The sequence below is a fragment of the Lipophrys pholis genome (assembly GCF_963383615.2).
Source record: "Lipophrys pholis genome assembly, chromosome: 6".
Taxonomy (NCBI): domain Eukaryota; kingdom Metazoa; phylum Chordata; class Actinopteri; order Blenniiformes; family Blenniidae; genus Lipophrys; species Lipophrys pholis.
The window spans coordinates 20888045-20914828 of record NC_137629.1 but is presented as its reverse complement, the minus strand read 5'-3'; the positions used below and the strand labels follow the sequence as shown (position 1 = coordinate 20914828).

Here is a 26784-nt window from a genome sequence, read left to right as displayed (position 1 = left end):
CAACCACCCTCCCAGCAGATCATGTGAGTGCTGCGCCATAAATCTCGAGCACTCAGTCCACTGTGTTTATGGTATTATTCAAAGGTGAGAAGGGCAAAGAGTGTGAGTGTGGACTACAAATAGAGTAGCACATCGTCTGTATCAGAAATCAACTTTGCAATGTTTGTCTTTTGTTGCCTAATTGAAATTCATTTAATTAAAGTCAATCGTGGTGACTGTAAATAAAAATGCTTCTTGTAATGATGACAGTGTAAATTGAATTCAGATCATCTATATGTAGATATACAGTCAACTAGATCTCTATATATTCAATATGCCACAGTGAATCAGTATGAACAGCAAAAAACTGTATTTGGACATATTAATGCAATTTAATCATAATAACCTTATTTCTCTGTCTGACTTGGAGATTGACGCTCAAACCTTATTTCTGACATGTGCCATACCAGTGTGTATACAGTCTCTGAATGTCACAAAGTGTTGTGGAGAATTATTCTTGCCAGTGAAAAGGTCTGTTTGCTGTCCTCTTTCAATGGGAAACAGTGTTCACAATAAAGACACATGTGAAAATGGAGCATACGTGTTATTGTTCTTTGTGTCAAACATTGTTTGGATAAAAGGGGAATGACAACATATTGCCAGAGCTGAGTGACGCAAAGCTGCATTCAAGTCCCTGAAAAAAAACTCTTGGCTTTACTTAAATCAATGACACGCGTGCGCACATGCTGTAAAGTCTAAATGGGACCAATCAGATATGTCCCCTGCTGGTATTGAACCATTAATTGTTCTAATATTAGAAGAAAATGCTTTTGTCTGTGCTTAGATGTAATTTCAGTGGACTCCTCTCTGCGGGAGCCTCATGAGCTATTCTCTCCCCATTGATCTGAATCCATAAGATGGATTGAAGACTTACAAAGAGACAAACATCTTAAGTGGAAATTGCTGCTCAGCTGATCTGCGATCGATTAGTCTGGCTGCTGTAAAACGACCCCAGCTGGAATCCACTGTAAATAATCAGGGTTTTTTTTTTCTTTCTCACGAAAGACCCATGCTCGAATTTCCACATCCATACATACTTATAAAATGCAGCAGTCTTACATCATGAGATGTCTCAAAGGAGAGCAGCAAAATAATTTCAGATGTAGGCATTCCATAGTTGGCTGACACCTTCTTTACCCTCTCCTCTTCCCTTATGACATTTTCCTCTCATTAATCATTTACGTTGACCTTTTATTGCCAGAGGCAAGTACCTCAATCAGAGCAACACTTAACTATATAACCCACCAACAGTCCCCGGGGTAGTGACCTGGCCATAAATACTGAAGGCAATAAATATGCACTCATTATCAGGATGAAAATGTAACCTTTGCTGCTCAACCAGAGGAATGATTATGTGTTGCTGTACGGTCACAGCATAAGAACAGTAGGTAACTGTCAATTCTGGCAAACACATGATGTTTAAATACACTTTGTGGCCATTTCTTTTCCAGCGCCTACTGTTGACACCTCTGGCTCAGCCATTCACCCTGGTAAATGAGCCAGTAAATCCACAGTTGTGGGATTTGGTCCAGGTTTAACAAAAGGCCCTGAAGCCACTAATCACTGGCATGCAAATGATGAAATCCAGGCAGCCCTGAATCTGAGAGCGATCGTCTTTCTAGTCATCCATCCATCATCTTTACCTCTTTGTCCACCTCAGGCGACTGAAGCCCAATTACGTATATACAGGATTCTACAAATTGGCTGGAATCTCTCCTCTTAAATATTTCTCCTTATTGACATGAAAGCGGAATTGATGCAGATGATTTTTTTTGTTTTCTTTAACATCCATGATATAAATCTGACACTTCATTTCAAAGATCCTCAGCTGGACTGAGATCTGATAACACCGAGCTGAAACCGACTGAAAACACTCGCCAAGGGATGGAATTGATCAATGCAGGGTTTGAAGCCCCAAAAAAACTTATGTACAAATATCATTTGACCAGCAGTGGAATTAATATTTGCTATTTGTTTTTAAGTGGGACAGCAGAAACTGAGACTTTATGGACCCTTTTTTTTTTTTTTTCTGTCTTTTGTCTTCCACGAGGAACTGTGCTGGGCCCCCTTCTTTTCATCCAGTAAACCTTCAATTTCAGTCAAAACCCAGATCTATATCATATGGAGAAACATTCAGACGACGCTTCACCGGTTGGCTTCACCGGTTGGCTTCACTGGGGTGGAGGAGGAAAGGGGGTACAGGAGAAGTGGTGGATGACTTTGTGGGAAGGTGTTGACAGAACCAGCTGCAGCTCAGTTCTGTCAAAACCAGAAGGGCTGGTGCAGGACCACCGAAGGACAAAACCACAAACACATACCTGTCTTCATGGAAACAGTGTAAGTTGAGGTTGTTTGATCCTACACACATGATTCATAATAACAGAGAGGAGATCTTTTGTAGAATCAAAATGACAGACAATAAGCGTCTGCATACAAGTAACTTGATCTGCAGCTCAGACAACACAATGCATTTCAACTTCAGTGTACAGAGCGAGCGGTACTTCTTGGGGAGATTGGCACCGTTCAACACCTTAGAAACTCCTGCAGGAGATCAGCGTTCAAAGTGTCTCTCTTTTCCGATGAAAATGCCGATAAAAACCATACATGTGTGAAAGAAAAAGAATGACACATATATAATCAAAAGGTAATTAGAAGGAGCCTGAAGAGGATGAGGAGGGAGTAAAATCAGTGGCTGAAGGAAGCTTGATTACGAGAAAAATGCTGAAGAAACGATCGAGATAATCAACATTTACAAGTGGAAAAAACAAGCCGGTCTTAATTAGGCCATTATCCAAAGCAGGGGAGCTTCCAGCAGGTGAGATCCTCCCTTTGCTGCCCTCCTGGCTGTGTCACCCTCCCGCTGTGAGGGGAGGCGGGGGTGTCACCCCGGCGTTTCATCCCTCAGCCAATCATCATCTCTAATAAATGAAACTCCACAGCAAGTGACACGCGACCCAACGCTAATTATGCTCGGCAGGAGACGCTGGCTGCAATTAAGCCACATGCTAAAAACCTTTGCCTGCCAAGGCCTCGTCTCCCTCTGAGTCACAGTTGCCTTCACCTCCCTTTGGTCCTGTGGGTGATCACCTGGCTCTTCAGTCCACAGAGTCAACCTGGGTGTGTGTTTGTGTGTGTGTGTCAGGGGGGAGTTGTTATTGCACTGGTGATAGGTTGGTTCACAGGGTCTGGCCCTGGTATTTAACAGCGTATTGATTAGAATAAATAAGTGAGCTTTCATCTCAGTAAAGGGTGTGGAGATCTAAAGAGCAGCCACATTCCAGCAGGTCTGAGAGGTTGTCATTCAAATGTGTGCATCACTCAGTGACGACGGACACCCGGTTAATACACGTTAAACCTCACTGTGGCTGAAACGGTCATATATCCTAGAGTTTTGTGTCCACTGTGTAGAAGTACATGTCCACAGTATGAGTCATAGTATAACACCACATGATGTGATTACCCTGAAGTTGATGCACTTTTACTCTGGCAGCCTAAATTTTTATTTATGATTGGACTCTCTGGAGGTAATATGGTAAACTGCCAGGGAGAGATTCAGATGGAGATGGAGCAATGGAGGTCGGGGGTCACAGCAGGAGGATAGATAAGCGGTGCACGGACAACTTGTCCATGGACAAGTCGTCCACAAAACTGCAACCCTGGACGACTCGTCCATGTGTTTCCGGACATCTCGTCCACGACTAATTTCTTTCCAGCATTATTGATTTGAAGGATTGTATTTCAAAGTATATTTGACACATTTGGAAGGATTGTTAAATATATTTGACACATTTGGAGGGATTGTTAAATATATTTGACACAAAAACATGCCAGTGAATTTAGGTCGACAATATTGTGCATTTTTAGCGTGTTTGATATGGCAATTTGTTGGAGCACAATAATCACCTTGATGACAGAAGTCAGTCTTAAGGGACTGAACAACCCCCACTCTCCCAAAATGCTACTCACCGAACTGGAAACAAAGTGGAATAGACTCAACCCCACCGCTCGGGTGCCTTTCTGTGTGAAATATTCATGTTTTCCCTGTACATGCGTGCATTTTCTACAGGTTTCCTCCCACCGCCCTGCAACACCTATTGAAGACAGTCCGTCACTCTGAATAGATGTGAGTGTTTGTGAGTCTCTGCCTTTCCTCGTTTGAACTGGTGGCCTGTCCTTTTTGTACCCCGCCTTCGCCTAAAGTCCCCTGTGATCAGTTCCACCGCCACCTTGAGCTGGATGATGGTATAGATAGAAGGTGGATGGCTGGATGGCTGTGAATATTGAGTTTTCAGGTTGTTATGCTGCCACCAAGTGGCCAAATAATGAACTTTGACCCATACGACCATGACGCGAAACGCAAGACAATAATTGATGTTCAACATCGAATTTTAGCAATCAAGCAGAGATAAAATGTACAAATGTCCTCAGGAACATTTACTTGAAAGAAGAGATTATTTATAAGAAAAATGCCTCCTTATCCTTGCCAGTCTAGACTATCAGGGTTCTTACCAGATGTTTTGGCTGTATATTTTAAAGCAAAACGTCGTCAGCCTGGTGGCGCACTGAATGAAACCTTTACAACAGGAAGCATATTGAGCTTTAAAATAAGCCACGTCTATGATACACAGAGTAATGACTTGCTGTGGCAATCTATGTGAAAGAGAGAAACCTGTTGATAAACACAGAAAACATATTTCGTGGTTATTGCATCTTCAAGTAAGGTTTATAAACCAGTGAATGTGATGTTCATTCATTTTCTCATTTTAAATGGGAAACAACTGACATATTCAGTGCTGATTCGAACAGCATCAACGTAAACACGGACAACGCACAAGCAGGTCAAGAGTCTAACATAGATATTTATTAATTTGTCTATGTGTTCATTTAATTTCCAGTTTCAGACACAAGGTTCCCTGTGTTTGCATAGGTCTGAGAACAAGGTAAAACATGGCAGCGGACAAACTGTGTTTCCATATTACAGATTCTTATTCCCTCAAAAGTATCTATAAATAAAAAATAAAAAATAAAAAAATCCCACAATATCCAGCTGTACCTCATAACAGTGCCAAACAAATATCTGTTACATAGCATAAAGTGGAAAATGAATCCATCTCAAAAGAGGGGAAGCATTTTGGTTGTGGATAAACTGCTAATGAACTGTTTTATTCAACAAAATAAAGAAATAGTTTTGAATTTATGATGCAATTGTGTGACGATGAACTGATACATGTAAACAATTTCATGCTTTATGAAAGATAAGCCCTGACTGTCAGCAACTTAACAGATAGTTTGACTCAAATGCTATATTTTGTAGATCTATATATATTAGTTACCTTTTATATCTTTGTGGAGTGAGTGTTTAAGAACTGAACTGTGGTTGTGCAATGGTACACAATGTAAAAACACTAATCACATAAAGGAAAAAAAAATAAAAAAATCCCCCAGATTCCCTGCTACATATCAGACTTGTATCTCTCGTCACAGGCATATTCGTACAGCATGCAAGTTGGGTGTGTAATCTCTTAAAACCCTTGATTAATCCATTTTTTTCACACTTAGTTAGCGTAAAAACTTTATTATTGGCATCTCTTCTTAATATAAGACATCCCTTTATAGCTAATGCACTTTAAGAGGCACCATGTTTGGTTCATAGGCTGCACTGTAAACATTCATTTTTCCTTCTTTTGTGAATAAATAGTTCTAGAACAATTTCACATTTTACAACCACCCCCGGGACAATAAAATAACATAGAATAGGAACTCGGATTCACAGCTCTGGCTGTTTCAAGTGGAAAATGCACACTTGTAGGACTAAAACATTTGCACTGTGATTTATTTATTTTTTTACCGTACAGCAGCTATATAAACTGCAACTCAGTGCACATCAATATAAATACAATGTCAAGTATTCATCTTATCCTACAGTGTCACATTTTGTATAGCTACCGGCTACAAGTACAATTTGAGGCATTCCATTAAGGGGGTGTACGTGGTCGTCCCCAACGCCTCCCTGAGTTGGTTGGTTAGGACCTAAAAAGAAATGTAAAAAAAAAAAAAGAATCCGATTTTATTGACAAATTCTTGAGAATGTCATGAAAAAAAAGAAGAAAGCAGATAAATAAATTTACCTGTATGGCTTCTTCTGTCCAGCAGATGGCACCAAAGCAGCCTTTCCTCTCTGCAGTGCATTAGTGGTCACCTGCAGGCCTTTCCCTCGATGTTGTTCCTGCATTTAAAAAAAAAAAAGTTAGACATTACATCTTCAGTTAAATAAGCCTATGACATTCCATTTTAATGTGCGTGATGAATAACGTACGGAAAGCGTATTCACCACTGGTGGTTTTACGGGACATGGCGGTGGAGGTCTGTTTGGGGGGCCGGGTCGAGGTTTCGATATCGCTGAAGGCTCCAAGTGGTTTTCGTGATTCAGAGAAGGCAAAAGTGGAGTTCCTGAAGTCTGGAGTGGTTTTTGTCCTTTATGCTGGGCTGATTTAGAAGGTGGGGTGTAAGCCTGAGGAGAGTACTGTTTCTGACAGGGGGTCCCAGGCGGGACCTGGGGCGACGGGGTCTGCTCCCTCTGCACTGAAGCGTATACTGGTATGGGAGGAGGCTTCGCTGCAGGACGCGCAATGGATTGTCTGGGCCTGGCTGGGCAAGATGGGCTCGGGTGAGGAGAGGACGTCCCCTGTGGAGGAGACAGGTCCCAGACATGACAGAATTGAATGGCTTTATCTGCTACATTGCCGTGAATGTAATACCAGTGAGTCATTCAATAAGAAGTAAACCTACTTTACTAGTTATGACTTTTGCTGACAGTTTCACATCACAACTCCAAACTCACACACAAGCATACCAAGTAGTTTATTTTTTTTGTTTAATTAGAGATTCCCTCTATGTTCGAATGAAATATATTGATTTCAATGGCTGACCCAAAAGCAATGGATATAACCCGTTGACGCGAGAGGCTTTTGCTTGGAAGTACAGGCGGACACACAGGAAATGTCTGCAACCGGCAAATGTAGCATTACATCCTTATGTGTAGTGTATTCATTTTATGTCCTCTATATACTCATTTCTCTTTCATCTAATTTACCTCATCCATCCTCCCTTCTATTAACACCGGTATCATGTAAATGTGGGTCTTTACCAGATGGTCTGCCTCTTGTTTCTTCAGTAGGAATGTGGGGTTGGTGTGACCTGCCACATCACTGTCAGCCTGCTGAGGCTTGCTCTCAACCGGGATCGAACAACTGCAGATTAAAATAGAAGACTCATCACATCCTAAATATCTACACAACATTATTGGCAAGTATAACTCGTGCCTACCAAACTGCTGTTGCAGTAAATTATTGGAATTCAACCCTTCATAGTTACATACTTTGGCACTGGTGGGGTAACAGGGGCTTTCAGTGGGCGGAGCTTGCGTTTGTAGCAGCACCAAAGTCCAACAGCAGCCAGGAGCAGAAAAAGAGCCAAGGGGAGACGAAGCAGCACTGGAAAGAGGTGACCTGTTGGGACGGAAAATGGCAAAATGTCACAAACAAAATTAAAATCAAATTTTGCTGATGAAACATCAGGGCTTTTCTGCTTTTCTCACCGTGCTCGATGACAGGTCCACTATCCATGCTGCCTCCTGACCCCCGCTGGTCACACAGAGGAGGAGCCCACCCGAGGTCACAGTGGCAGTTATGATTGTTGTTGCACAGCTAAAGGAAAAAAAAAAACACATAGAAAGGTTATGACGTTTGCATTCATCACATATCCAGAAGAATTACGAAATTAACACTCATTAATGTATTTATGAGCTGATCTATTTGCTGCTTTTGTACCTATTTGTTTGCGTTAACTGACTGAAGAAGGTTCTAACAATGTGATTATATTTTTGTTCTCTCAACTAAATTTAGCTGATAGCCCCTTTGTGCTTTTACTTGAGTAATATATCAGAATGCTTCTTCTGTTTAAGTGTACTGATGCTCTTGTGTTGCTACTTTTAATTAGGCAAATGATCTGAATGGCTGCTGGCTTGCCGCCGAGGCTGCCAGCTTCCCATAATGGTCGGCTCGCAGCCAAATGTTCCACCCGAGCCCGGAGAAATCCATCATTGCAGTACCCCCCCGGATGTGACACACGGAAACTTACCCCATGTCCGTGGCACTTGGCATTGCACTCATCCGCCCTGAGAAAAGATGCATTGCGGCACTCTCCGTTGAAGCAAATCTGTTGAAATGAAGAGCGGAGCGTGAGGAAGAGCAGCTCAGAAGTTACTCAAGCAAGCTGCAGCCATGCTGGTAACATATGAGGTTTTATGAAAGTGTTCCTGATGTAATGCTCTATTGTAGTCTGCTGTGCAAATCTGTGCAATTCTCACCGAGTCTTTCTCACACTTGGTGCCCGTCATGACCAGACCTGGGTCCAGCGTGTCGCCCTGCGGCTCCTCGTCTCCAAGACTGAGCTTGTACACGTGTGTTCCCATACACTGAACCTTCCTGTTGCCCACTGTGACCGTGGTTTCTATGCGCACTGCGTTGCTCTCAATGGGCTTAGCAGCTGATGTCAAACACTGGATTTTGCCACAGATGGCATCTCTGGCATGTCAGGAAAGAAATAAAATAAAAAAATACAGATACACTTGAAATTAAGAGAAAAGTTTACAAGTTTTACTGAATGTTTCGGAGCTTCACCTTTCTTTACAGCTCCTGTATTTCCCGAGGAGATCTTTGCCACAGTTCCCGTACATGTCCCCAGCTTCGTTTACCTTCTTGAAACACTGGTCAGGGGCGGAACGGCCATCTGTGGTTTCAAGGAGATAAAATGCACACATGCAAAGATACAGTCAGGTTTGAACGCACACAAACCAAAAACACGGGAGAAAACAAACAATGCAGACACAGTGTGCTATAAGGCCACCTGATGGAGACCAGATGGCATGTTCTGTGTGGTTCCTACAAAGGCTCTCCAGGATGCCGCCATCACAGCATGAATGTGGACAGTGTCCAATAACAATCTTTTATCCTGTGGCTCATCAAGGGCTCATCTTTAACTCTCAGACACTTGCATGTTCAACCTCTCACCTCCATTTTGCCCTTAAAACAAACAAAAAAAACCTGCTCAATGGAATTTTCTACAGTGCAAAACACAGAGATCCAAGAAAGATGATAGAACATAAAGCCTCAGAAGACACACGATTGTACCTTAAGGAATACAATATCTTCACTGAGGTGTATATCCTAGGTTCTTGGCCAATGATATGAGCATGAGGAGCATTTATATCTACAAGTTTTGATCAACATTTCTTTTTTTGCTATTGAAGGTTTTTTTTTTTTTGTACTTTTGAGGTTTTTCAAAGCACTTCACATGCTTCACGTTCACCTCTTCAAACACTAATGGCTACAGAGCATGTGATAATCTGCTCTCTATTAGGACTGACTTGGTTTTGTAAATGGAAGAGATGCCCAAACCGGGCCACAGGCTGCCTTTCATTTCTGATTAACTACAACACACGCGGTCAATTATTTGCTTAGAAAATCAAAGCATTTATTGAATATTTCACAAACATTTACATTTCATGCATTTTTACCCGTTTACTGCTTGAAAGCGAGAAAGATTCACACAGTTTAGCTCCAGATCAAAGCATCCATCAGGAGATTCATTTCTGCTCTGAGCCTGAGTTGTGATATGATGAATAATAGAATCACAATAATGACATTACCGCACATGTCACTGAGGAAATAACCACAATGTCAAACCGTGCTTTTGTGCATCTGACTTCTCGTATGTTGCCACTAAATATGACGCAATGCTCAACTAATGAAGTGCAATATGATCAACTGGCATGTGAGATTTTTTTATTTAATTATTAGAGTTCCTATTTCTTTCATGTGAGCCCTTCCCGTCTGGTTCAATCTTGCCTGAACAACTTTATATGCACGGAACAAATAAACAGTGGTGTGCATTGTCTGCACAGCTGTTTCTGGTGGTAACACGTGCAGTGTGTAGATGTGAGTGTGGCAGTGAGCTTCGGGGCAAAGGAAGTTGCACTTTGAGAGGAATACTTCTGTAAATTGTATTCTGAGTAGTAATCCCCAAGATGCGGCTGGGCTTCATGATGCTGACACTCGTTACTCTGGTACCTATGTGAGGTGTTTAATTACATTGACAAAAAGAGTAAAAGACATTTTTTTGAGCGAGATAGTCCAAAACAGAAGAACGATTCAGAATGATTTGTTTATTTGTGCAGTGAGACTTCAACAGATTTTTGTAGTCATTTTCTGAATAATGACAATAATAATAATGCATAATGAAGCATGCTGAGAGACCTCTGCAAAGCCTATCACATTTTTCTGTCTGGGCTATGGCCGAAAAAGATTTTGTTATATAACAAAATTTTACATTTATACAAAGGAAGCATACTTTGAATAACTTGTTGTTGGGTGTAACTTAAGCATCTTGAGGTCAGTACTAACTGAGCACCACTTAGCATTGCTAAGGCGATAAACGATCATCTCTTTCTTGGTCTTGATTCCTGACGCTGTTATTGGTATCAGAGTCACCCTGATAATAGGTGAGAGTGCTTCAAAAAATTGTATTGCATTGTGCAAAAGTGCAAAAAGAAAATACATGCATTTGGTGTACCCACCTCGTCCCCAGAGTGAGCGACATTGCTGCTCGAGGGTCAAACACATGCCGGTGTAGCAGTAGGCGAGTCCACCTTCACAGGACGTCCCATCCACCAGGTAGAAATTAGCAGGACAAGACTCTGCCTTTCCATCACAGTACTCCGGCAGGTCGCACGATCCCGAGGGAGCACGGCACAGCACACCCGTGCTCTTCAGCTTCACAGTCAGGGATGAAGAAACGGGAGAAGCTTGAAACAGGAAGAATGGGAGCCAAGCATGCTCACAAGGTGAAATTATACCATGTCAGATCCAAAAGGTTTGATGTGTACGACAGGATAAGAGGAACAATCAGTCATTGGTGTTGCAAGTGCGTAAGTAACAAATGCGATGTGGCAACAGGCCGGTATCAGGGACGAGAACACCTACCTTGCAGTTATGACAGCAGACTCCATGCGCACACTCAGCTCCAGCTTTCAAGGTGCAGTTGTTGGCATTGCAGCAGGGACTGGTGCACTCCTATGCAGAAAGGTAAGCAATGAAGTCATAGTTCCTGGAAAAATTAATGCTCACAGAACATATGAACTCCATGTAGATGCCCACTGACCTCCTCGTCTCCACAGTCACACTCCTCTCCTTCCTCCAGGTAGCCGTTGCCGCAGCGCTGACCCCCGTACATCGCTCTGGTGTTTGGCATGTTGAAGAGACACTTTCCTCCTCCGGAGCTCAGGTAGCTCTTCAGCTCCCTCTGGTTACAACCGTTAAACACACGTGGAAACGGATGCCTGGGCACAAATGCACAAGTTACATGAAGTGCATTCTCCACTTTTATGTCTTTGGCTTTGTTTGATAATTCCACTTTTGTATGTTGTGCGCATCCTACCCTGTCGCAGCAGCCATTATACAGCCTCCGTCTTCTGCTTTCGCCTGGCAGCAGCCTGCTATATCATGACTCATACCAAAGTTGTGGCCCATCTCGTGAGCCATGGTGGCTGCAACACCGACTGCAAACTCTGAGTGGTCCTGTACAGCAAAACAGAGAGTCGGCTGTTTACAAACATATTCAGTGCAGGTTTTCATTACATAAAAGACTCACAATAACTGAAAATAAGTAGAAACTGTTTGTCTAAGGGACTCCTTCCAGTAAAAACTCTGCGAGCAAAGGCCTCCTGTTTGTTTACAGTCTCTCACCGCGTTGACTCCACCAGACTGGTAGTCGGAGCACATGGCTTTGAGAGGTGCCATCCCGATGGTGGTGCCCTGGAACGGCTTCCCCCTGGAGACAAAAGAGAATCACCGGTGATCAGCTCCAACTGGACCACTAGGACATGGCTGCCGTTGTTTTTCATCTCACATGCTGAACTCATGTGTGATACCTCGCCCTTGGGACAGGGCTGGAGGAGACAGGAGGGGCTGCTACTGTTTGAGGGGGACGAATGAAATAATAAAGGACTTGAGTGAGAGACACTGACGTGATAAGCTGAGCGTTGTCGTTCGGGAGAGCGTAGAGCTGTTTGCTTCTCCAGGACAGGAAAGCCGCCAGGGTGCTGTGCGGGTTATCGGACACATTGATCAGGTCCTGGCCGGTCCACACTTCCACACCGATCAGTGCCACGCGGATCTTCAGGGCCTTGTAGTACTGTGGGCGAAAGCAAGAAACAGGAACAGTCGCAGAAACTCTAAAGCGTTAAAAATAGGTGTGCCGGTTTGTGGTTTCCATGCCGGTTTCACATCATCGTTTACCTTGTCAACCAAGTTGGCAGCCTCAAGTAACTTCAGTTTGGTCTTCTCCAGATCACGCCCATGCTTCTCATACTGCGGCAATACAATAAACGACATAATCCATGACATTTACTTTAAATGACACAGTGGATGTGAATCAAAACTTAAACACAAGTTGAATTATGATTTGTGGCATTGCTAAGGTGGTGTATCCATGCTGGTGAATGTAGTGTTACAATAACAACATCTAAAGTGTGTGTGCTTGTGTGTGTAATGAAGTTGCCTTAAAACAAATGTTGAAGTTAAAAATGCATTTCAAATCTGTACTTTTATAATTGAAGACGTTATTGTGGTACTTTTGCTTTTATCAAAAACCTTTTCTTACGTGAGCCACTGCTTTTACTGAAGTGAGGAACGTGACTAATTCTGACAAGTTTGCTGGTTGAGCTCCGGCCGCTTTGGGTCAGCGCTTTATTGTTTTTCTTCATTTAAAACATTTACTTGCATTACTATTAATAAGCAGGTGATCATATTTTTACCACTTCTGTCTTATGTTACTTAAGTTCCTCACAGATTATGAGAAATGTCTTCCATTGATCTTGTCACACCACACCACGTTTCACACTTCACCCACATTACTCACTGCATTAAAAGGAGTGACACGCAACGAAAAACCAGCGTGTGTAAAAAATCACCAAGTATGGGTACATCCACAGCCACAGCCTCACCTCGGCTTTGTCGGCCACTAACAGAAGCTCCCCTTCATCATATTTTGGCTCAATTTAAAGTGTGTGTGCTTGTGTGTGTAATGAAGTTGTCTTAAAAAAAATGTTGAAGCTAAAAATGCATTTCAAATCTGTACTTTTATAATTGAAGACGTTATTGTGGTACTTTTGCTTTTATCAAAAACCTTTTCTTACTTGAGCCACTGCTTTTACTGAAGTGAGGAACGTGACTAATTCTGACAAGTTTGCTGGTTGAGCTCCGGCCGCTTTGGATCAGCGCTTTATTGTTTTTCTTCATTTAAAACATTTACTTGCATTACTATTAATAAGCAGGTGATCATATTGTTACCACTTCTGTCTTACGTTACTTAAGTTCCTCACAGATTATGAGAAATGTCTTCCATTGATCTTGTCACACCACACCACGTTTCACACTTCAACCACATTACTCACTGCATTAAAAGGAGTGACACGCAACAAAAAACCAGCGTGTGTAAAAAAATCACCACAGACACATCCTCACCTCGGCTTTGTCGGCCACTAACAGAAGCTCCACGTACATCATATTCTGGCTCAATTCCCGTTTATTCTGAAAATATTGACAGATGAACACAGTCATGTTTTATGGATGGCCTGAGACGATACTGGGGGAGACGGTCACTCTTCATCCTGCCTGAACTCACCCTCACGCTCCGCCGTGACGCCACCCCACGGATGAAGTCACCCAGCCCGTCCGCCTCCTCCTTGTTGCCATGGTGATGGGGGCAGCTACCTCCGAGTAGACGGAGACGCTCGGCTCTGAACACAGCATGCTGCTGAGGGTCCGCGGGGGCAGGAAGGGGTTCAATCAGGTAGCTGACACTTGTGTTCAGGGAAATCAGTCCCCTGGAGAAACGAGGAAGGCAGATGCTAATTGTTCCAGCTTGAGGGAATCGATGAGCATCGATGACACAGCTGTTTTTCAGTGAGCAGGCTGTGTCTGACTGTGCTTAAAAAACTGATAGTAGCTCTTTGTTTTTTGTTTTTTTACATTTTAATCTATTTTATTAAAGAATTTCTCCTGTTGGCTTCTGTGATTGTCTGGATGGGGCGGAGCAGCGGCGAAAATGTATCAAATGATTTACCGCTGCTTACAGATGCCCATCAGTTGGGAGCGGCAGGCGAATACACAAACCTTCCGGCTCCATCGCAACACCGCTCATAAACACAGACGCCTCACACACAAACAGCCGGTCACGCAGCTGCAGAAAACATCTGGAGAAGTCCGACACCCACATTCAGTGTCCTTCTATGCTCTGTTTGCATTCCCCGGTGAATTTACATTATCATCAAGATGTATTCGCACGCCTCCTCGTGCAACACGCAGAGCAGTAACCCCGCAGAAAAACATAATTTCTGCCAACATTCGCAAGTTCCTCCTCTGCTGCTGGCTTCTTCTCTCTGAGTGTCTCCAGCAGGAAGCATCAGCTGCTCTGGAGCCGCACCAGGAGAAAACACAGGATCTACATAATGAGCTGTACTCAATGAACCAACTCTGGGGCCAGCGACCTACTAACCTAATGGACTCCATGAGACTCAGCACAACTGTTTCCTGTCACTTCTTTTTATGCAGCCACGGTTTGACCGAGGGCCACGCAACTGTAACTCCAAAATCTTTTCCTCAATCTTTTATTTCCACTATTCATGTGTTCAGCATCTTGTTTGTATTCAACATAAATCATGTGCTTATCAAGAACTTCGTTACTGCCAACTTTCTGCGATAATGTGAGTTCTTACTCACCACATGTATGTGTAAAACACAACACAGGAAATTACAACCACCAGATTTGTAAGATAATAACACAACTGGTAATTTATTTATTTTTTCACATGCAGAACATGTAAAATAGAAAGAGTGAACTACTAGTACACCACTTTGTATTCAGACGAAAGGTTTCTACAAAGCTTGGCTTTAACTGCTTTAACAGTTATTTTCTGGGCATCTTCTTTTTTTTTTTCAATAAAATTGTTCTCACAAAGAGATTATTGTCATTTCTATTTCCTTCTCCTGTGAAGTGAAGACTGCACTGAAAGTGACTCCACTTCCACATGAGATGTCAAACATCTGTAATGCTTATTTGTGCTGGATTTATTCTAATAAAACTTTGAGGAGAATAGGAGCTGCTATCATGACTGGGTAATATTTCCCCCCAAAATATTTATCTGTGTTCTACATTGATATACCCACCTTAGAATTGCAGGGCACTGGGGCTGATTCTGGAGAAACCGACAATCAAACACTCAAATTTACCCCTACGGACAATTTAGATTTACCAATTGGCCTCAAACCCATTCTTTTGAACTGTAGGAGGACATCGCAGCAGCGGGAGGAAAATCAAAACCAATATCATTGGCATAGTGGCTTATAATAATGTATTATGGCTGCTTCTTTCCAGAGTCACCACAGTGGACCATTTGAACGAAATGTTTTGATTTAGCACAAGTATTATTCCAGATGTCCTTCCTGATGCAGTGTGAGCAGGTGGGCAAACTGCTGGTCAAAATCTCACTCCCCTGATATCTGGGCCAGGCTGGAGGAGCAACTGTTAGTACACTTCCAGAAGATGAACACAGATAGAAAGTGTGATATTTAATAATGATCCCCGTGATTCATTCTGTAACAACAGGAAAAGACAGCACTTACTCCATAACGTTGTATCCCTTAACATTAGATGGTATAAAGTACAGGGCAGGAGTGCAATAGACCACCCGACAGGTGTTTAAGTGTGACCACAGTTAATCAATGAATCTATTTTCCTGAAACAGTTTGCGTGTCATTGAAAAACAAGTGAACTGAGACTGTAAAATTTGCATTCATGGGATAACAGTACTAAATGTGCAGTGCCAGCACATCTGTTTTGAGAACAGTCCCAAACATTGTTGCTCCACCACCTCATTGCTCTCAGCTGACATCCTTTCGGGGGCTTATCGACATAAATAGCAATTCCAAATTCTTTGAGATTCATGGGAGATTCTGAGGAACTTGTTTTCATCATTTGGGAAAAAAAAAAACCCAACAAAAAAACAAAAATACAAGACTGATTACCAGGAAACTTTAGAAATAAAGCAAAATGTTTTCCTCACCTGAGTCCTGAACAAGTGCTGATAGCAACACTCGAATCTTCAATGCCTTCAACTTTGCCGTGGTACAAACAGTGTCCCTGCAGGGTGACATGATAATTAAATATGATAAAAATTAGTCAGGCTCATAAAGATAAGAACATTGAGAGGTTTCACACATGTTTCAGTATGTCAGCTCTGTACAACACCAATACCAAGAGATAATATTGACAGAAATACTTCAGAATTGGTCTTAATGCTTTTTGTCAGCAGTCACATCACCAAACACCAATACCACCATGCTGATGAGCTTCTCTATGCTCTCCCATCAATCTGATATGAGTTGATCTTTGTCTCATCTGTCCACAGGATGTTTGCTCCAGAACTGCACAGACACTCCTTTACATTTTTTCTTGGCAAACCCTGAACTCACCTTCCTGTTTTTCACACTCACTGGTGGTTGACACCTTGTGGTGAACTTTCTGTATTCGTTTTTTGAAACGGTTCTTCTGCCATCTACCACACGCCCAGGTCTTTTGGTGTTGCTTAAAACTGGCTAAGAAAATCCCCCTCGTCATCCAATAGGCCTTCTAAAACAGGCAGGGATATTTGACGTCCCCACTGCCACTGGCAGTCTCTGGGCCTTCTGTACTGATGTTTATCTTCCTCCTATGATCATTCATTACTCTCCTCTGCAGTTTAAGTACATCAAACTGTCTGGCAGACTTACAGAGTTGGTGGGAGAGGAGGACTTGCGAGTTCCGTCAGCCGTGTACCATATTTCTTGATACCCGGGGGCCAACAGCTGTCTGGTGAGCGCAAACACAAACTCAGTCACAGCAGAATATATGTAGTGTCAGACACTCAATCTACAGGAAAACAGCAGCAATATGGCATGTATATATAATGAGCTAAATCCGCAGGAAAGTGAGCAGACAGGAGAAGACAGATAATCTTCCGCGCGCCCACATCTCATGAAACATTCATCGTGACAGAGGCTGTCTACAAAACCAAGCTGCTTTAAAGATTTAGGCAAAGATCCTTCACCAAGATGAGAAAACAGAGAAGAGTGTAAAAGAGTGCCGCTGTAAAAGCCATATGTGCCGATCTAAAATGATCCTCCTGCCTTGCTAAACAATATGGGTGAAGTACGGGATGATAATTTGCTTATGCTGAGAGTTTAAGTCACTTAAGATCCAGGCTGCATTTGCGAAAGGACTGTTTTTTTCACCAGTGTCCACTACTTTTTTTCCACTACTGAAATCTCTCAACTGCACGGAAAAGGCTAATAAATCAGAGACGCATAGACAAGTATGAAGAAACATTCATTTTTCTGTAAGGAGAGCTTTACATTTGTCTTACTCTCCATCTGTATGTCTTTGGATCCGCTCCAGTATTGATGCTTGTTTTCCCGTCTTTCTTCTTCCGACTTTGTCTCTTCCTGTTTTCATTCATAAACTTTGTCTGCCTCACAGCTGCTTTTGTTTTGGTCTGTCTCTCTAAATCTCCTCTCATCACCCTCTGCCCCGGGGTCCAACTCAGATCCATCAGACTGGCCGAAGCTGCAGAGGAACCAGCGACCTTCAAGAAGTGAATCTGACTGACACATGAGACAAACCAAACACCGAGTGCACTATTTTTTCCCCCCACTGTTCTATGATTTACTGTTATATTTTATTGATGAAATCCACTTTACTTACTTAACACATTTAATGAGTTCAAAACGGTTTCGTTCACACGCACACACAGACAAACAACCAATGTCGAGAAACGGCATGCAATGGGAGCAACTTGGTGCTCCGTGTGAGGGTCCAGCACTCTTTGGCATCAACAGAAATCGAACTGCCAACAATGTGATGGGAGGCCAATCAGCAGATGTGTTGGGGCTTTACTTTAAGGAAATAGATTTGCGCAAATCGAAATCCAACAAGGAAGTAGCATTTCACAAATTCTCACATTTCTGTAACTAAGCAGTATATTCAGGTACATTTGTTATTTATTCAGGTGTGTCCTTTTAATCATACTGATGTCCAATTTAGACTATTCCCCTTTTGAAGATCATAAGTTGTCACTGAGTGCAGACAACTTCATTAAATAATCAAGGCGTCTTCTTGTTTTCAGCCAATAAAGTTCATTATTTGTTTGGGGAAAATATTTCCACTCGTGTTGAATTGAGGCACATTTTCAGAGCTCTCTCTCTAAATCCAAATATGAATTTCTTTTATTAAAATTCAGCATTTTGGGACAATAATTATGCTCATTTTGTTTCTGAAGGTAAATTGAAAGATTCAAATAACTCTCCTCCAGGTCAACTAAGACCTGACACATGGGGAGACCTGTAATCACCTAGAAACTGTTTTAACTCTGTCAAAAGGTACATAAAATAAATATACTTGACAACTTTCAAAGCTCTAAAGTTAAAACACTGTATGAAGTTGCACAACAAAACGTGGATGTAAACTTCAGTAATCCTGCTTTTGTTGGATTGCAATGACCCCTCGAATTTGAGTAATTATCAACCAAATCATATAAAACAACTTATTTATTGTCTTTTAGAGTCGCTGGAAGGCAGATGACATTTTCTTGGGATCATTTTAGACTTGCTCATTTCCCTCATCTGAAGCTGCAACGCTGCACAGAGAAAAATGTGCATGTCATACTGCGAGCGCCAAAAAGAAGGCCATTTACTCAAATGTCAGATTGCGTCTTGAGAAGATGAGTAAGACAAATGAAAGGAAGATGGGGAGTTTTTTTTCTCTCCCCTCAGATGCCCTGAGGGGCATCATTCTCTTGAAACAATGACAGCCTGTTGATGCGATTTGCAACAAAGCGAGGCAAAGACAGAAAGCAGCCACTTCATCTTTTAGCAGATAACAGCTTCGGGAGAGGAGGGGCTGTGCACGCCCAACGAGTTAAACAAAGACCTTAAAAATGATCAGTGAGTGGTATAATGTATCCGGCTGATGTCAAACTAAACTTGTTAACCCCCGTCGCGTTTGTGATACGACCGTCTAACCACATCTACATCTGGCCTTCCTGTAGTTTTGCAGCTCCTCTAACTTCCTATTTCCACGGTGCTCTCCTCCCCGGATCTGTAACCCTTTCTGTCGCTCCAGAACTGATGGAAGAACGGCAGATGACGGGCTGAACTTTACCCCGCTGCTGTTTCACAGTCGTTTGATAAGAAGGCCAATCACCTCTTCCATGCGGGAATGACTTCATCTCTATTTTCCCTCATCCTCACATGCCACTCAGCGGCTCCTGCTTCTGAGCTAAATGGGCAGATTTATGAGTCCTCTGGGACGACAGTGAGCACTGGTGGGCCTTCAGCTATATAACCTGCCACTGTGTGACATGTAGACACAACATGCTTTCAACAAAGCCACTGGATGCATCTCTGCCACAAGTTTTAGCTTGCTTTTTGCAGCTTTTTTGGAAAACCTTCACACTGTTTTGCCTTCGTGTGTCTTTGTGTGCCTCACAGCTAGTTTCTATTTTACTTGCTTGTTTTAATGCGTTCACATTCAGTCTCATCTGTGTGTCTTAAGTCTCACTCCAACGTGCTCCACCTCTGTTCTCAACGCATTGAAGACTGAGTCTTGCCTCTGAGTCAGCCCTCGCTCTGGTGTCTCATCCATCCAGCTTTGATACTGCTTTGTTCAGCTCGCTGCTTCGCCGGCTGGAGCTGATTCCAGCTGACTATGGGGGAACGCAGTTTGCACTGTGTCTTTTTTTTTTTTTTGGAATGTTTTTTTCTTCGCATTAGTTTTATTTTTGGTCATTACAACAAGCACGGTTTTTCTTTCTTTCTTTTTTAAACCTGCATAAAGTAAAAGTCCTCACTGAGACGTTTTCTGGCTGGCTTCTTTGCCAAACCCGTGAAATTGTTGCTTTGATGAAAACCACAATATCACGAGGTTTAGGGACGAGGCGAAACGTGACAAACTACGTCCTCTCCGGATCCACTCACCATTAACTGCAGTTACCTGATACAAACTATTTATTACAAACTGCTGTTGCAGCTTCAAACAAACATCAAAAAAGTCATATAGTGGCACACGGCTCAAGGAGGAAACAGCCGCAAAAACTGTTTACAGGTGTGATCCAACTGATGAGTTTCTTGTTGACTCATCGGTATCGAAAACATTCATAGGTATGCGCACAATGATGAATGTACAAGTACATATTTCTATTAAATGCATCATGATCTATGATAAAAACATTAGGGTACACTTTATCTCCAAGCTGTCTGTATGATTTTTTTGCAAGGTAAAGCGAAATGACCCCATTAAGGAATCCACTGCACCAAATATACCACTTAATATTTATATTGATAGAGGCAAAGACATATAAATGCCATTCTGTAAAAAACTGTGCCGCCTAATATCAAAAAACAAAACAAAACAGGAATTTGTCCCATTTTGACAGACAGTGATGCAGCGTATACTCTCGCCTCACTGTTCTACCCTTCTCTGGTGTTTCCAATGCCTGCATGCAAATACGTGACTGTCTATGATGGACTGGTCAGAGTGAACCCTTCACTGAGATGGACTCCAGCTCCCCACAACACAGACAAACTGGCTCGAGATACATGAATCAACAGATCATGACATTTCTTTTTAGTGAAAAAGGCTTTAACAAACACAGCTTGTGCTTCTTTTGATGGATTAAATGATCAGTCACACAGCAACTTTAGCTGCGTGTGCAGTTTTGTTTTATATTCTGAGAATAATAGGAAAAGTATGTTGTATATTGGTAGAGAAAAGTAGTTAAGAACAAATGTCTACACTAATTTCTGGCCTCTATGTTAATTCTAATTTGACCAACAATGCGTGTCGTAAACCCAATGACACCGCCAGACCTTGTTTCTGCCTGCGTAAAACTCTGAACCGGCCCTTTTGGAATACCCCATACTTTATGCCAATTGCCTTCTGGTAAATACTGTGACAGCTCTCAAATCAAGACTGTAAAAACTTTTATGCGATGGTGACAGCAAACATGGTTTGGATGCGGTCCAGCGTTCAGACAGATGCCGTGATTGAGGAGTGCAGAGCTGGCTGGATCAGGGCTGTCTGGGATGGAGGCTGAGACAAAGGTTTGGTTCAGCAATAGCAGGAGAAAGACGGGGAGGGGGAGTAATGCTAATGTACTTGGGAGATAGGGAAAGGGGGGAGAAAAGAGAGAAGGAGATGTGGGGTAATGCATCAGGGTCAGTGGGTCGCATTCCCTCATAGTATCAAATGACATCACCAGGCGGGAGGGAGCAGGCTGATGCAAAGTCAAAGTACCGCTCAGCAACAAATGATGAAGAGGGTGTCGAGGCGAGGGGAGGCTAATGTTCGGCCGTGTGCAGCCCTGTGCGAGCAAAGAGGCCTACATGAAGACATATAAGCAGACAGGACCACGCCACTGTGAGACTAAACAAAGACACAAAGGAAGCAAGGACAAGCATACGCATCCTCTGCTCCCCAAACCTGCAATCCATCAGCACTGAGCTCTAACTCTTGTTTGTGTTCTTTCGAGGATGTTGTGTGTGTGTGTGTATGTGTGTCATCTGTCTGCGTGTGGCCACGCTCTCCCCAAAGCCTGAACGTGAGAGTGCGCGTGGGAAATGTATATTTGTACTAGAGCCCTGGAGAATATCAGGGGAGGTGAGAGTTGGAGTGAAAGGAGAAAGAATGGGGTGCTCATTTTTTAAAGCTGGACAGAGGAAGACATATGAGGTTAGGACAAGATGAAGAGATAGGAGGGGGCGATGCAATACAATGCTGGATTCCCCAGGAGAGTGCTTAATTCAGGATCATGCTCTTAAGGGTGTGCAGAAAAGCCATTAAACAGAAGAACAGCGAAAGTCATGCAGAGGAGGAAGCCAGAATATCCACACGATTCATGTCTGAACCATCAGCTCTAACCTACACATAAGCTGACCCCAACTGTCTCTGCTCTCCTCTCCCCGCGACTTCTCTCACCTCAACCCTTCTCCTCTGGACCATCACTCACTTTCTTACATTGTTCCCTCCCCGTCTCGCTCTGTTTTCACATCCTTTTTCGTACTCTCTGAGTCAGCACACGCTGTAGTCGTTGCCTGGCTCTTAACCGAATCAGCCCTGCACCCAGGCCTTTCATTAAGATAAAAGCTCAGGCACACACACACACACACACACACACACACACACACACACACACACACACACACACACACACACACACACACACACACACACACACACACACACACACACACACACACACACACACACACACACACACACACACACACACACACACACACACACACACACACACGCAGGACCAAGGAGGACATAAATGGATAGCGTTTGGACTGCAGCCACCCGGACTACTATTGCTCGCGCAAGAATCCACAGTTACGTCTTTCTTCATTCTTTGATTAAGTGATGCATTAAGTGAGGACGAGATGAGGTGTGTGGGGAGTAAAGGGAGGACAACTGGGGAAAAATGGATGCAAGGTCTTGCCAAAAATAAACATAAAGACAAGCTCCGAGTGTCCCGCTGCCGAGTTCTCCCTTATCGCTCTGTCCCAGTAACACAGTTACTAGGTGCAACAGCGGACACAAAGGAGTCGGCAGGACAGCAGGCTTGGACGGACATTGGCAGCCTTTTCTCTGGCGTCTCTCCAAACTCAAACATTAATCTTCCCTGACTCAAACTGCTGTCCTCCTCAGCCAGGCCTGTGGCCGGTTGTGCTTTTACACCGGGCCAACAGAGCACAAATCAAAGCTCTGCAAACCAGGGATTCTCTGTCTGAGGTCGGAGTGGAGGGGAAAACACAGAGGGAGTGAAATGGAAAGCTAAATAATGGGTCAACAGCTTAGTTTATATGGACTGTACATAAATTACTGTGATGTAGAGAAGGAATGAAGCTTATGGTTTGTTATCAATGCAATGCTGTTGGTACTGTTTAATGACTCATTAGAAATGTCAAGATTCGACAACTTTAGAAACACGTTCAGGTTGATTTATCAAACACAGCAGACGACAAAAACCTGATAACACGGTGCAACATTTCAACAGTTCATTTGGATATGTGACTGAATTGTTGGTCACCAGGTGCATTTATTTCTAATATTCAGTCTCATTTAGCTGCTTCCTTTCTACCATCAGGTAAAAATCTGTTCAACAGCTGTGTGTGCTTACAGCTCGGTGCTGGTCCTGCAGAGCATCTTGGATTTATGGGGCTTTGTTTCCTGACAGTTCCCTCCCCTGATGCAATCTAAGTAACCACAACTGTAAAATTGCATGTGAACCAGGTCAAACATATATTGAAACTATTAGGTTTGAGTGAATGAAAAAAGAAGAACAAAACAACATTTACATGTTTTTTTTCTTTTTTTCCAGATGGATAAAGCTCTCAGACGAAGCACATTAAAAAATCAATACGGACACTTGGGGTGTTTCTTTGAAGTGAAACATTCTTTTGTTTACCCTAAAATGGCTCCATTATCACTTAAGCAAAACTGCCAGTGTGCATGATTCCTTTTTTGACTGTCCTATTTCTCACTACACTCTTGTTCAACAGTTGTTTGCGGATATGATCGACACCAATGAAGAAATAAATGTTCTCACCAATTCTGTTCCTGGAAAAATGAGAAGTTACAAAGAAATCTGTTTCAAAACCAGTTTTTTTTTTTCACGACTATGAACAATGACAATTTAATGTATTCCCACTTGTATTTCCTCTTTTTTTATGAACAACGTGCAAAAACATTTTGTGTGTATCAGTCAACACATTAACTGTCTCAGAGCTGATAACAATAGAAGCCTGCAGAACTTTTATCCTCGCTCCAACTCCACAAATCCGCTCTCGGTCCCACCTTCTCTATTTTCTCTCTCGCCACACATGTGCAGACAGTTTGTGATTAATGAAAATTCCTTGCCCAGGAGGAAATCTAACAGTGTGACCACCTGCTGGGCTGAGAGAGCAGGGAGGGGGCAAATCCCTCAGGGGACAGTCAGTCAGACACAGTGGAGTCATGGATTGTTAGTGTGTGAGTACTTGTGAGTCAATGAATGACAGACGCAGCCTCGACTGGAGGGTAAAAATGGGCTTCATTTCCACTGTTCATAAAAGCTTCCCGGGCCTACTTGTGCGCTGGCTCGGGTCCAGAAAGTGATGAACACAACTCTGTAGCAACCAACGAGTACTCTGGAACTGCGTTCTCCTCCCTGACATCCCACCAAACTATTGCACTCTCTGTCGCACAAGAGATGTACTCAACTCTCTTCCTATCACCGTCCCATTGTTGCTGGACAGGAACCGCTCCATCAGATTACAGGACGTTAGGTGCAGAGGCACAATCTGGCTTCCTGTTTGCCCAAGGCGTGCAGCTCGGGTGTCAGCCCTCTGTTGTCCAAAGCCATCGCCATCCTTCCCTCCCCTCATCCCTTTCTCAGCACCCGTGGGGGCACTGACCCTATAAACGCGTCTATGTGACAGCTAACATCTGGTCAAATAAACATGGCTGGACAAAGCGTCTTGTGAAGGGCTTTGAATACACAACCATAATGCTTTTTAATGATATGTCTCATTTTGCTGTGTGTTTTTGTGAAAATCCCAATGAAAATTCAAAAGCTTTACAGGTTTGAGATTAATAGAAGCAAATAAACTTCAGCGACTTACTCATTCTTCTCCAAGTGTAGTCTGAGCTCCTGGCCCTCTGCTGATATCAGGACTTGTGCTTCTGCTGGATGCTGAGTGGAGAACAGACAACACTTTGGAGACTGGTCGCAAGTCGTTGAAGAAAAGATGTGAAGCTGATCTGGTTAGTGACAAAGGACAGAGAGAGAGAGGTAGATGGAGACTCACCTCTTTGTTGGCAGACCTCTTGTGTCTGACAGGATGCAGCCATGTGGGAGAAGTAACCTCATAACTCTGGATGTCCTCAAGGATGCTCCTCACTGGACCTTGACTGTTCTCTCCTACATAAACCAAAAAAATAAAAAATAAAATAAAAAACCGCGTCAAAAACACATTGCAATGCACGCTGAAGACTTATTTTTAGTTGAATGGTTCCACATAAATAAATAAGCGCTGATAATTGACGCGAACGGAACAATGCCACGGAGCAAAGCAGCTATTACACATAAAGATGCACTTAACTGCAGCGTCAAATCGATACGTTCAAGGGAGGAAATGTAGATGATTATATGATGTTATATTCTGTGTGACACTCACCATTGTAAGCATCGGCTTCAGACACAGCAGCAGCCGCCTCCACACAGCGGAGGAAGACTACGAGGCTGAGCCACAGAGAGGGGCGCACAGCATCCAGCGGAAGAGGACGCGCTCCCGGACGCATTCTCCCGGCACACGGCTGCACGCCAAGCGGCTCCGCTCAGGCATAAATGGTATGGGGAGGGAGCCCGAGGTGTTTCCACGAAGGATGGGTGGTGGAGGGGGAAACACCGCCGCCGCCGCCGCCGGTTGAGTCTGAATGAGATGCTTGCAGGGACCGCGGGGTGCACATCTCGCTTTCACGATCAACCCCTCCCCTCCATTGCGCGCACGGAGACGGACACTGGGCCGTCTGAAGGCCAGCAGCCAGCAGGATGTGATGGAGATCTGTACGAGTGAGCAACGAGACACCCAAAGCCCACTAACAGCGGTCTAATATTAGAAAGACACACTGCAAATCGAGCTGTAAACATGTGTAGTCATTTGGCGATCCTGATCAATAGCTTCAGCTAAAGAAAACACAATTACCTCTTTATGTTTATTTATAAAGGAAAGGATCCCTCTAAGAATTTGTATTTAAAGTTTCTTTACCTTTATTGCATACTTTAAAGCTTTAATTAAAACCTTTAAAAGCCCATGGAATCCCATTTCCACCATGAAAAAAGAAAACTTTTAATTGATTTTAACAAACCTCATGGTAAGTCAAAATTATGAGATACCAAATCGGAATTATAAAACTGTATGACTAAGTATCTCATAGTTATGACTTACCATGTTATTTGTTTTTTAACTCAAGTGCAGGTTTTCTTTTTTAAGTGCCTGAAATAGGCTCCCCCCAAAAATGCACCCCAAATTTTCCATGCTCATAAAACTCACTCTTTGTCTTGCAATTTAAACTCCATGTATTCATGACTGCTCCTCCCAATGAGAAAAGTGCCAGACTCATTGTCAAACTTATATTATTGTCTGTCAAAATAACACAGGGATTGTGATTGTGTGGAGAAACAGAGAATGTTGCAGTTTTTCTACCCAATTTTCACTTTTTTCTCCACCATAGTGATCCAGACGGTCAGCTCGGTCGTAGCAACTTTTAAACACCTTGTGTGTCTGATAGCTGGAGTAATTCATTCACAAAGGAAAACAGATACAGTATAAATAGATTTGTGTGAAGGTTTGAACAGCGGACTGCAGCACAGTAAAGTCCTCTTCTATATGTGCTTCATCCAGACCGAGGTCACGGAGGTGCAGTGGGAGAAAAAGAGATCCATCCTGCTTAATCCATTGTAGGGTTGCAGGACGCTGGAGCCAATCCTAACTATGGGCGAGGGTAAGGGCAGGGTACACCAGTCCATCACAGGACAGTAAAACAATA

The 26784-nt window shown here is 43.0% G+C and overlaps 1 protein-coding gene across 1 annotated transcript; it reads right to left on the bottom strand.

Moving 5' to 3' along the window:
• Positions 1 to 4879: 4879 nt before the first annotated feature.
• adam19b (ADAM metallopeptidase domain 19b) lies at positions 4880 to 25675 on the bottom strand. The gene is made up of 23 exons (XM_080465463.1): positions 25413 to 25675; positions 25044 to 25156; positions 24858 to 24928; positions 16929 to 17007; positions 16223 to 16299; positions 13783 to 13984; positions 13623 to 13688; positions 12396 to 12467; positions 12125 to 12291; positions 11844 to 11928; positions 11536 to 11675; positions 11260 to 11437; positions 11082 to 11171; positions 10676 to 10871; positions 8721 to 8829; positions 8408 to 8624; positions 8179 to 8256; positions 7637 to 7745; positions 7418 to 7547; positions 7187 to 7289; positions 6356 to 6724; positions 6168 to 6265; positions 4880 to 6069 (listed from the first exon to the last, which is right to left on the bottom strand). Exons 1-23 carry the CDS (start codon positions 25534 to 25536, stop codon positions 6063 to 6065), a joined length of 2880 nt encoding a protein of 959 aa, XP_080321589.1. The 5' UTR covers positions 25537 to 25675; the 3' UTR covers positions 4880 to 6062.
• Between the last annotated feature and the right edge of the window lie 1109 nt (positions 25676 to 26784).

Excerpts from the sequence above, each read along its gene's own strand:
- adam19b (XM_080465463.1), bottom strand. The coding sequence starts at position 25,536 with ATGCGTCCGGGAGCGCGTCCTCTTCCGCTGGATGCTGTGCGCCCCTCT. Across the intron at positions 16,300-16,928 it reads CCTCCTCTCCCACCAACTCT|GGACACTGTTTGTACCACGG; the intron begins GTAAGTCTGCCA and ends GTCACCCTGCAG. Across the intron at positions 11,438-11,535 it reads ATAATGGCTGCTGCGACAGG|GCATCCGTTTCCACGTGTGT; the intron begins GTAGGATGCGCA and ends ATTTGTGCCCAG.